This window comes from Oncorhynchus clarkii, chromosome 22, assembly GCF_045791955.1.
Source record: "Oncorhynchus clarkii lewisi isolate Uvic-CL-2024 chromosome 22, UVic_Ocla_1.0, whole genome shotgun sequence".
Lineage (NCBI taxonomy): Eukaryota > Metazoa > Chordata > Actinopteri > Salmoniformes > Salmonidae > Oncorhynchus > Oncorhynchus clarkii.
The window spans coordinates 46760109-46772430 of NC_092168.1; the positions used below are offsets into that span (position 1 = coordinate 46760109).

The window sequence follows — 12322 nt, forward strand, 5'->3', positions numbered from 1 at the left end:
CCAATTCCAGCTACATTAGTAATTTACAACAACTATACTGTATTTTTTAAATGTAACCTTTATTTAACCAGGTAGGCTAGTTGAGAACAAGTTCTCATTTGCAACTGCGACCTGACCAAGATAAAGCATAGCAGTGTGAACAGACAACAACAGAGTTACACATGGAGTAAACAATAAACAAGTCAATAACATAGCAGAAGAAAAATAATCTATATACAGGCGGAGGTAGGCAATAAATAGGCCATAGGTGTGAATAATTACAATTTAGCAGATTAACACTGGAGTGATAAATGATCAGATGAACATGTGCAGGTAGAGATACTGGTGTGCAAAAGAGCAGAAAAGTAAATAAATAAAAACAGTATGGGGATGAGGTAGGTGAATTGGGTGGGCTATTTACCGATGGACTATGTACAGCTGCAGCGATCGGTTAGCTGCTCAGATAGCAGATGTTTGAAGTTGGTGAGGGAGATAAAAGTCTCCAACTTCAGAGATTTTTGCAATTCGTTCCAGTCACAGGCAGCAGAGAACTGGAAGGAAAGGCGGCCAAATGAGGTTTTGGCTTTAGGGATGATCAGTGAGATACACCTGCTGGAGCGCTTACTACGGGTGGGTGTTGCCATCGTGACCAGTGAACTGAGATAAGGCGGAGCTTTACCTAGCATAGACTTGTAGATGACCTGGAGCCAGTGGGTCTGGCGACGAACATGTAGCGAGGGCCAGCCGACTAGAGCATACAGGTCGCAGTGGTGGGTGGTACTGTGATAAACTGCATCCAGTTTGCTGAGTAGAGTATTGGAAGCTATTTTGTAGATGACATCGCCGAAGTCGAGGATCGGTAGGATAGTCAGTTTTACTAGGGTAAGTTTGGCGGCGTGAGTGAAGGAGGCTTTGTTGCGAAATAGAAAGCCGACTCTAGATTTGATTTTAGATTGGAGATGTTTGATGAGTCTGGAAGGAGAGTTTACAGTCTAGCCAGACACCTAGGTACTTATAGATGTCCAAATATTCTAGGTCGGAACCATACAGGGTGGTGATGCTAGTCGGGCGTGCGGGTGCAGGCAGCAAACAGTTGAAAAGCATGCATTTGGTTTTAGTAGCGTTTAAGAGCAGTTGGAGGCCACGGAAGGAGTGTTGTATGGCATTGAAGATCGTTTGGAGGTTAGATAGCACAGTGTCCAAGGAAGGGGCAGAAGTATACAGAATGGTGTCGTCTGCATAGAGGTGGATCGGGGAATCGCCCGCAGCAAGAGCAAAATCATTGATATATACAGAGAAAAGAGTCGGCCCGAGAATTGAACCCTGTGGTACCTCCATAGAGACTGCCAGAGGACCGGACAACATGCCCTCCGATTTGACACACTGAACTCTATCTGCAAAGTAGTTGGTGAACCAGGCAAGGCAGTCATTAGAAAAGCCGAGGCTACGGAGTCTGCCGATAAGAATATGGTGATTGACAGAGTCGAAAGCCTTGGCCAGGTCGATGAAGACGGCTGCACAGTACTGTCTTTTATCGATGGCGGTTATGACATCGTTTAGTACCTTGAGCGTGGATGAGGTGCACCCGTGACCGGCTCGGAAACCGGATTGCACAGCGGAGAAGGTATGGTGGAATTTGAGATGGTAGGTGATCTGTTTGTTGACTTGGCTTTCAAAGACCTTAGAGAGGCAGGGCAGGATGGATATAGGTCTGTAACAGTTTGGGTCCAGGGTGTCTCCCCCTTTGAAGAGGGGGATGACCGCGGTAGCTTTCCAATCCTTGGGGATCTCAGATAATACGGAGGAGAGGTTGAACAGGCCGATGGCGGCGGACAGTTTCAGAAATAGAGGGTCCAGATTGTCAAGCCCAGCTGATTTGTATGGGTCCAGGTTTTGCAGCTCTTTCAGAACATCTGCTATCTGGATTTGGGTAAAAGGAGAAGCTGGGGAGGCTTGGGCGAGTAGCTGCAGAGGGGGGGGGGGTGGGGGGGGGGGGGTGGAGCTGCTGGCCGAGGTTGGAGTAGCCAGGAGGAAGGCAAGGCCAGCCGTTGAAAAATGCTTGTTGAAGTTTTCGATTATCACAGATTTATCGGTGGTGACTGTGTTACCTAGCCTCAGTGCAGTGGGCAGCTGGGAGGAGGTGCTCTTGTTCTCCATGGACTTTACAGTCCCAGAACTTTTTGGAGTTAGAGCTACAGGATGCAAATTTCTGCTTGAAAAAGCTAGCCTTTGCTTTCCTAACTGACTGCGTGTATTGGTTCCTGACTTCCCTGAACAGTTGCATATCGCGGGGACTATACAATGCTATTGCAGTCCGCCACAGGATGTTTTTGTGCTGGTCGAGGGCAGTCAGGTCTGGAGTGAACCAAGGGCTATATCTGTTCTTAGTTCTGCATTTTTGGAACGGAGCATGCGTGTCTAAGATGGTGAGGAAGTTACTTTTAAAGAATGACCAGGCATCCTCAACTGACGGGATGAGGTCAATGTCCTTCCAGGATACCCGGGCCAGGTCGATTAGAAAGGCCTGCTCGCAGAAGTATTTTAGGGAGCGTTTGACAGTGATGAGGGGTGGTCGTTTGACCGCGGACCCGTAGCGGATACAGGCAATGAGGCAGTGATCGCTCAGATCCTGATTGAAGACAGCAGAGGTGTATTTGGAAGGCAAGTTGGTCAGGCTAATGTCTATTAGGGTGCCCATGTTTACGGATTTAGGGTTGTACCTGGTGGGTACCTTGATGATTTGTGTGAGATTGAGGGCATCTTGCTTAGATTGTAGGACTGCCGGGGTGTTAAGCATATCCCAGTTTAGGTCACCTAACAGAACAAACTCTGAAGCTAGATGGGGGGTGATCAATTCACACATGGTGTCCAGGGCACAGCTGGGAGCTGAGGGGGGTCGGTAGCAGGCGGCAACAGTGAGAGACTTATTTCTGGAGAGATTCATTTTTAAAATTAGAAGTTCGAACTGTTTGGGTATAGACCTGGAATGTATGACAGCACTTTGCAGGCTCTCTCTGCAGTAGATTGCAACTCCTCCCCCTTTGGCAGTTATATCTTGATGGAAAGTGTTATAGTTGGGTATGGAAATCTCAGAATTTTTGGTGGCCTTCCTAAGCCAGGATTCAGACATGGCAAGGACATCAGGGTTGGCAGAGTGTGCTAAAGCACACAGTGAGTAAAACAAACTTAGGGAGGAGGCTTCTGATGTTAACATGCATGAAACCAAGGATTTTTCGATCCCAGCAGTCAACAAATGAGGGTGCCTGGGTACATGCAGGGCCTGGGTTTACCTCCACATCACCCGAGGAACAGAGGAGGAGTAGGATGAGGCTAAAGGCTATCAAAACTGGTCGCCTAGAGCGTTGGGGACGAGGAATAAAAGGAGCAGATTTATGGGCGTGGTAGAATATATTCAGGGCATAATTGTGCAGACAGGGGTATAGCGGAGGTAAGCCCAGGCACTGGGTGATGATAAGAGAGGTTGTATCTCTGGACATGCTGGTTATAATGGGTGAGGTCACAGCATGTGTGGGAGGTGGGACAAAGGAGGTATCAGAGGTGTGAGGAGTGGAACTAGGGGCTCCATTGTAAACTAAGACAATGATAACTAACCTGAACAACAGTATACAAGGCATATTGATATTTGAGAGAGAAATACAGCAAGGCATAAGTTAATCGCAGGTGTTGATTGGGAGAGCTAGCTAAAACAACAGGTGAGACAACAGTAGCTAGTCAGCTAACACAACAACAGCAGGTAAAATGGCGATGACTAGGCAGAGAGGGTCGGATTAACTACACACAGAGCCTGAGTTTGCGGCTGGGGCCGACAGATAAAACATAAACAGAATGGAGTACCGTGATTAATGGACAGTCCAGCAGGCATCAGCTATGTAGCCAAGTGATCATAGTGTCCAGGGGGCAGCAGTAGATGGAACAGGGAAGCCGCCACTACGCTAGCAGGCGGGCGACACGGCGTTTAAAGTTAGTAGCCCGGGGGTGGTAGGAGGGGGGGGGGGTCTGCTCAGACGGAGGCCGGTTGAAGGCACAGCGGATGGAGTATTCGTCGGCAGATCAGACGTGGTGGTGCGGCGGGGCGCCGTGTCGACAGAGAATCCAAGCCAGATGGCGAAAGAGGTATTGAAGAATTTTGTTTAATAGCCGGGAGATGTGCCTGGCTCACGGCTAACTGGTGCTAGCTTCGTGGCAGTGGCGTTAGCCACTGCGGTGATCCGGTGCCAAGGTCCAGAGTTTACAGCAAGGATTCGGTGGAGTATTGAGTGGGGTTCGGGTGAACAGCTGAGTAGGCCGGGAGGAGGGCCTCAGGGATAGCTTCGGTACTGGGTGCCACGGTGAGTGAAAGCTAGCTGTGATCTAGCTAGCTGTAAACTGTGAGTTAGCTAGCTAGCTGTGAAGATTAGAAGTAGTGGCCCCAGGGATTACGGCAGGAATCCGGCGTTGTTGTGGAGAGACAGTCCGATACTGGTAGATTGGCGAGTAATATCCAGGCTAAGAACAGGGCTGGTATCTGTGTAGAAGGTAAAAGCCGCTAGCAGTGGCTAACAATGACTAAATTGCTTGTAGCTAGTTAGCTGGTTGGCTTCTGGAGGTTCTTGAATGTGTTCTAAAGTGAAAAATAATAGCGAATCACATTGGGTGAGGCAGGTTACCAGAAGGTATAATCAAATAAAAAATCGAAAAGAGATTGAAATATGGAAAATACAAAAGTACACGAGAGGACGGACAAAACACGTCTTCACTGCTACGCCATCTTGGATCATTTCTGATCAATTTTATGTTCTTTTAATAGACATTTTTTTTTTGCTTTTCTTTCAAAAACAAGTACATTTCTAAGTGACCCCAAACGTTTGAACGGTAGTGTATGTATGTTAATATTTATATTTTTCTCTGGATTTTCGAAATTCTCTCGTGACCTTTTTTTGGGAACCTCTGAATTAGCCCCTACACCATCTATCATTTTCACTCCCTTTAGCTTTGGGAGACTTGTGCCTATGGCGTAGGTTGAACGTGATCACGTAACTGGGAGTGCCGAGGGGCTGGTTTGACATTCAGCCGTTGACTTACCCCAATGTAATAAAGAGGCATGGTCTTCAGGTAGTTCTCAAATGACTGACGCCATTTAATGGTGGGCTTGAACTTGTGCACCCGGATCAAGTCATCTGCAACACATACAGAGCAGGCTTTAGGAGAGGTAGAGTGTGACCACTATGGCCAGAGACATTAATTATCATGTTACCAGATGTTTTCCATATAGAATGTATTACAGAGTATTTGCTTTGCTTTATCTTGGCCAGGTTGCAGTTGTAAATGAGAACGTGTTCTCAACTGGCCTACCTGGTTAAATAAAAGGTGAAATAAATAAATAAGTAAATATAAATAAAAGTGTGTGTATGCTGTCTTCACAAAATGAATTTCCATGTAAAAATGGACAATAAAGTCTATTGTATCATAACCACTACTGCCCTCTGCTGGCTTGGTGGGGCAACGTGGTGCACTACATTAGGGCTCATGAGGACAGGGTTGCCTTTTCTAGACACAAGGGCAGTTCATTGTGTGAACCTTCGAAGTAGTGTTGTTAAATCTCTGAGCTGTTACCCAAAACTATTGTTAATAAAGTTGCACTTGAAAAACACTTGTTATTTACAGATCGCCTCAGACCACTCAGAGAACAGTGTTGTTAGATGTTTGTTTTTTTGCCCTTCCGCGTCACTTTATATGAATGAGATCTTCTAAAACGGACTAAAGATGTTTATCGGTCTCTCTGTGACCATCGATAAATTCAGAACGAAGTTCAATAAAAATACAAAAGTTAAAGTTTTTTGGCATATTGTTACAAACAAGTATAGCCTACATAGAACTATATATTTAAAATCGCAATGAAATCAATTTCATGTTCATTTAAATTTAGTTTTATTTTGCCAATTGTTAGGCTACTGTCAGAAATGTTTGCCTCAATATATTTAATGTGTAAAAACATGCGTAATGATGTGCCAAATCATGGGTCAATGCATTATTATAGAGCATTAGAACAAGCAGCCTCAAGATTTTCAACCATAGGTGACAATCTCTCTCTAGGAGCTGATCCGTCGTCTGTATTGTGGACTGATGTTAATTAAGGTCAGATTTGAACGGGGAAGTGGATCCAACGAGCAACGCTGCCTTCCTTTCAATCCTTTTCAGTATCGACACACGCCTCGACGATGCACTTAGCGACCGCACTCTGTGCGTTACGTTTTGGGAAAATGCACGTTACCATCTTCGGCTGTTGAAGGAACGATGCATTGTTTAAACCGTCGTAAGCCTAAGATCCATCGCTAATGGGAAACTGGGGCCTGGGCTCTCCAACCCTGTTCTTGGAGATACACCTTCCTGTAGGTTTTCACTCCAACCCTGTTCTTGGAGATATACCCCCCCTGTAGGTTTTCACTCCAACCCTGTTCTTGGAGATATACCCCCCCTGTAGGTTTTCACTCCAACCCTGTTCTTGGAGATATACCCCCCCTGTAGGTTTTCACTCCAACCCTGTTCTTGGAGATATACCCCCCCTGTAGGTTTTCACTCCAACCCTGTTCTTGGAGATACACCTTCCTGTAGGTTTTCACTCCAACCCTGTTCTTGGAGATATACCCCCCCTGTAGGTTTTCACTCCAACCCTGTTCTTGGAGATATACCCCCCCTGTAGGTTTTCACTCCAACCCTGTTCTTGGAGATACACCTTCCTGTAGGTTTTCACTCCAACCCTGTTCTTGGAGATACAACACAGCTGAACACACCATCCCCACTGTCAAACATGGTGGTGGCAGCATCATGGTTTGGGCCTGCTTTTCTTCAGCAGGGACAGGGAAGATGGTTAAAATTGATGGGAAGATGGATGGAGCCAAATACAGGACCATTCTGGAAGAAAACCTGATGGAGTCTGCAAAAGACCTGAGACTGGGACGGAGATTTGTCTTCCAACAAGACAATGACCCAAAACATAAAGCAAAATCTACAATGGAATGGTTCAAAAATAAACATATCCAGGTGTTAGAATGGCCAAGTCAAAGTCCAGACCTGAATCCAATTGAGAATCTGTGGAAAGAACTGAAAACTGCTGTTCACAAATGCTCTCCATCCAACCTCACTGAGCTCGAGCTGTTTTGCAAGGAGGAATGGGAAAAAATGTCAGTCTCTCGATGTGCAAAACTGATAGAGACATACCCCAAGCGACTTACAGCTGTAATCGCAGCAAAAGGTGGCGCTACAAAGTATTAATTTAAGGGGGCTGAATAATTTTGCACGCCAAATTTTTCAGTTTTTGATTTGTTAAAAAAGTTTGAAATATCCAATAAATGTCGTTCCACTTCATGATTGTGTCCCACTTGTTGTTGATTCTTCACAAAAAAATACAGTTTTATATCTTTATGTTTGAAGCCTGAAATGTGGCAAAAGGTCGCAAAGTTCAAGGGGGCCGAATACTTTCGCAAGGCACTGTATGTATTAGAATCAGGCGCTGTAGATTAGGGTTGGAGTGAAAAACCTACAGGACAGCATCTCTCCGGGAAGAGCATTGGGAGAACTGTTCTCTAAAGAATTTGGATGGGTCATACCAAGTAGATCAGAGGCAGCAGAACCGCATAGTTTGAGCATTAGGACGAGGCCCAGGGCTTACCCAGTAGAGGCAGTACAACAGGGTAGTTAGCGTATTAGGACAGGGCCCAGGGCTTACCCAGTAGAGGCAGTACAACAGGGTAGTTAGCGTATTAGGACAGGGCCCAGGGCTTACCCAGTAGAGGCAGTACAACAGGGTAGTTAGCGTATTAGGACAGGGCCCAGGGCTTACCCAGTAGAGGCAGTACAACAGGGTAGTTAGCGTATTAGGACAGGGCCCAGGGCTTACCCAGTAGAGGCAGTACAACAGGGTAGTTAGCGTATTAGGACAGGGCCCAGGGCTTACCCAGTAGAGGCAGTACAACAGGGTAGTTAGAGCATTAGGACAGGGCCCAGGGCTTACCCAGTAGAGGCAGTACGACAGGGTAGTTAGCGTATTAGGACAGGGCCCAGGGCTTACCCAGTAGAGGCAGTACAACAGGGTAGTTAGAGCATTAGGACGAGGCCCAGGGCTTACCCAGTAGAGGCAGTACAACAGGGTAGTTAGCGTATTAGGATGAGGCCCAGGGCTTACCCAGTAGAGGCAGTACAACAGGGTAGTTAGAGCATTAGGATGAGGCCCAGGGCTTACCCAGTAGAGGCAGTACAACAGGGTAGTTAGAGCATTAGGATGAGGCCCAGGGCTTACCCAGTAGAGGCAGTACAACAGGGTAGTTAGCGTATTAGGACAGGGCCCAGGGCTTACCCTGTAGAGGCAGTACAACAGGGTAGTTAGCGTATTAGGACAGGGCCCAGGGCTTACCCTGTAGAGGCAGTACAACAGGGTAGTTAGCGTATTAGGGCAGGGCCCAGGGCTTACCCAGTAGAGGCAGTACAACAGGGTAGTTGTAGGGCATGACGAAGAGGTTGACACAGTTGAGAGCCGTGCTGGCCTTCAGGTAGCCAAAGGGCTGGCCCAGGTCACTGTACTTGGCACTGTTACTTACAAACACCTAGAGGATGAGGGAGGGAGAGGGGAACTGAGTGAGAGCACAAACAAACAAGCCCACCTTGTGTTGTATTGGTGTTGTGTATGGCGTGTCGTGTGTATTACTGTGTGTTGTGTAGTACTGGGTGTGTAGTGTAGTACTGTGTGTAGTACTGTGTGTGTGTAGTGTAGTACTGTGTGTAGTACTGTGTGTGTAGTGTAGTACTGTGTGTAGTACTGTGTGTGTAGTACTGTGCGTAGTAATGTGTGTGTAGTGTAGTACTGTGCGTAGTACTGTGCGTGTAGTACTGTGCGTAGTACTGTGTGTGTGTAGTGTAGTACTGTGTATAGTAATGGGTGTTTAGTGTAGTACTGGGTGTGTAGTGTAGTACTGGGTGTGTAGTGTAGTACTGTGTGTAGTATTGTGTGTAGTACCGGGTGTGTAGTATTGGGTGTAGTACCAGGTGTAGTACTGGGTGTGTAGTGTAGTACTGTGTGTAGTACTGGGTGTGTAGTGTAGTACTGTGTGTAGTCCTGGGTGTAGTACCGGGTGTGTAGTGTAGTACTGTGTGTAGTCCTGGGTGTAGTACTGGGTGTGTAGTGTAGTCCTGTGTGTAGTCCTGTGTGTATTACCGGGTGTGTAGTGTAGCACTGTGTGTAGTACTGTAGTACTGTGTGTAGTCCTGGGTGTAGTACCGGGTGTGTAGTGTAGTACTGTGTGTAGTCCTAGGTGTAGTACCGGGTGTATAGTGTAGTATTGTGTGTAGTACTGGGTGTAGTACCGGGTGTAGTACTGGGTGTGTAGTGTAGTCCTGTGTGTAGTCCTGTGTGTAGTGTATCATGTTGCGTACCTGCCAGCAGGTATGAGGGGACTTCCTCTCCAGGATGTACTGTGTGTAGTACGGGGTGTGTAGTGTAGTACTGGGTGTAGTACCGGGTGTGTAGTGTATCATGTTGCGTACCTGCCAGCAGGTATGAGGGGACTTCCTCTCCAGGATGTACTGTGTGAGAGGTGAAGCCTCCAGCTCGTACTTGTCAAAGGGAACCTTGTCAATCACCATGGGCTCTGAGTCCAGACAGGAGAAACGCACGTGGGGGTGGGCCGAGCGAGGGGGCTGGGAGAGAGAGGGGGGGGAACAGGAACATCAGAGAAAAACACACCAGCATGCACAGACACGAGCCACGCGTGTCAGACAGAGACACTCTCTTACCAGGGTGGGGGAGTTCGTGTCGGGCCAGAAGCCTTCAGGAATGGGCCAGTGTCCGATGGGCACACCGGTCTTGGGGTTGGGTCGTACGTAGATCAGCTTGTGGCAGCAGTGCCACGACTGGGGGCCGGGCTTCAGGGTCTCATCTGGACAGACAAAATAAAGTGTGAAATAGAGGGAGGGGCTAGAGGAAGGGGGGTGGGGGGGGGGGGGGGGCACATCCGGCCCACCGGGCACTTCAATCCAGCCCGCAAGACATTTACAAAAAATATATATATAGTTATAGTCTGGTCTGATCGCTGCAACTCCCGCTCGGACTCGGGAGAGGCGACGGTCGAGAACCGCCGACTGCTTCCTGACACACTGCTCGCTTAACCCGGAAGCCGGCCGCACCCATGTGTCTGAGGAAACACAGCACACCTGGTGACCGTGTCAGCGTGCACTGCACCAGGCCCGCCACAGGGAGGCGGTAGAGGCTAGGGGACCGTATAGAGAATAGGGGTCTGTGTGTAGGGAGGCAGTAGAGGCCAGGGGACCGTGTGTAGGGACGCAGTAGAGGCCAGGGGACCGTGTGCAGAGAGACAGTAGATGATAGGGGGCCGTATAGAGGCTAGGGGACCGTATAGAGGCTAGGGGACCGTATAGAGGCTAGGGGACCGTGTGTAGGGAGGCAGTAGATGATAGGGGACTGTGTGTAGGGAGGCAGTAGAGGCCAGGGGACTGTGTGTAGGGAGGCAGTAGAGGCTAGGGGACTGTGTGTAGGGAGGCAGTAGAGGCTAGGGGACTGTGTGTAGGGAGGCAGTAGAGGCTAGGGGACCGTGTGTAGGGAGACAGTAGAGGCTAGGGGACCGTGTGTAGGGAGACAGTAGAGGCCAGGGGACCGTGTGTAGGGAGACAGTAGATGATAGGGGACTGTGTGTAGAGAGACAGTAGAGGCTAGGGGACCGTGTGTTGGGAGGCAGTAGAGGCCAGGGGACCGTGTGTAGGGACGCAGTAGAGGCCAGGGGACCGTGTGTAGAGAGGCAGTAGATGATAGGGGGCCGTATAGAGGCTAGGGGACCGTATAGAGGCTAGGGGACCGTATAGAGGCTAGGGGACCGTGTGTAGGGAGGCAGTAGATGATAGGGGACTGTGTGTAGGGAGGCAGTAGAGGCCAAGGGACTGTGTGTAGGAAGGCAGTAGAGGCTAGGGGACTGCGTGTAGGGAGGCAGTAGAGGCTAGGGGACTGTGTGTAGGGAGACAGTAGAGGCTAGGGGACCGTGTGTAGGGAGACAGTAGAGGCCAGGGGACCGTGTGTAGGGAGACAGTAGATGATAGGGGACTGTGTGTAGAGAGACAGTAGAGGCTAGGGGACCGTGTGTAGGGAGACAGTAGAGGCCAGGGGACCGTGTATAGGGAGGCAGTAGAGGCCAGGGGGCCGTGTGTAGGGGGGGGGCGTGTGTTGGGAGGCAGTAGAGGCTAGGGGGCCGTGTGTTGGGAAGCAGTAGAGGCCCTGGGACCGTGTTTAGGGAGGCAGTAGAGGCCATGGGACCGTGTGTAGGGAGTCAGTAGAGGCCAGGGGACCGTGTGTAGGGAGGCAGTAGAGGCCAGGGGACTGTGTGTAGGGAGGCAGTAGAGGTTAGGGGACTGTGTGTAGGGAGGCAGTAGAGGCCAGGGGACCGTGTGTAGGGAGGCAGTAGAGGCCAGGGGACCGTGTGTAGGGAGGCAGTAGAGGCCAGGGCGCCGTGTGTAGGGAGGCAGTAGAGGCCAGGGCGCCGTGTGTAGGGAGGCAGTAGAGGCCAGGGGGCCGTGTGTAGGGAGGGGGTAGAGGCCAGGGGGCCGTGTGTAGGGAGGGGGTAGAGGATAGGGGCCCATGTGTAGGGAGGCAGTAGAGGATAGGGGACCGTGTGTAGAGAGGCAGTAGAGGATAGGGGACCGTGTGTTGGGAGGCAGTAGAGGCCAGGGGACCGTGTGTAGGGACGCAGTAGAGGCCAGGGGACCGTGTGCAGAGAGGCAGTAGATGATAGGGGGCCGTATAGAGGCTAGGGGACCGTATAGAGGCTAGGGGACCGTGTGTAGGGAGGCAGTAGATGATAGGGGACTGTGTGTAGGGATGCAGTAGAGGCCAGGGGACTGTGTGTAGGGAGGCAGTAGAGGCCAGGGGACTGTGTGTAGGGAGGCAGTAGAGGCTAGGGGACTGTGTGTAGGGAGGCAGTAGAGGCTAGGGGACTGTGTGTAGGGAGGCAGTAGAGGCTAGGGGACCGTGTGTAGGGAGACAGTAGAGGCCAGGGGACCGTGTGTAGGGAGACAGTAGATGATAGTGGACTGTGTGTAGAGAGACAGTAGAGGCTAGGGGACCGTGTGTTGGGAGGCAGTAGAGGCCAGGGGACCGTGTGTAGGGACGCAGTAGAGGCCAGGGGACCGTGTGTAGAGAGGCAGTAGATGATAGGGGGCCGTATAGAGGCTAGGGGACCGTATAGAGGCTAGGGGACCGTATAGAGGCTAGGGGACCGTGTGTAGGGAGGCAGTAGATGATAGGGGACTGTGTGTAGGGAGGCAGTAGAGGCCAGGGGACTGTGTG

At 49.8% G+C, this 12322-nt stretch overlaps 1 protein-coding gene across 2 annotated transcripts in view; it reads right to left on the minus strand.

Annotated features, from left to right (window-relative positions):
* Positions 1-12322, minus strand: part of LOC139380978 (integrator complex subunit 6) — a 47866-nt gene that overhangs the window by 11981 nt on the left and 23563 nt on the right. For both annotated transcript variants that reach the window (XM_071124185.1, XM_071124186.1), the window contains 4 exons: positions 9766-9908; positions 9517-9669; positions 8447-8579; positions 5062-5156 (listed from right to left, as the gene is read on the minus strand). In XM_071124185.1, coding sequence (XP_070980286.1) covers positions 5062-5156; positions 8447-8579; positions 9517-9669; positions 9766-9908 — 524 coding nt within the window. The remainder of the gene's footprint in view (positions 1-5061; positions 5157-8446; positions 8580-9516; positions 9670-9765; positions 9909-12322) is intronic.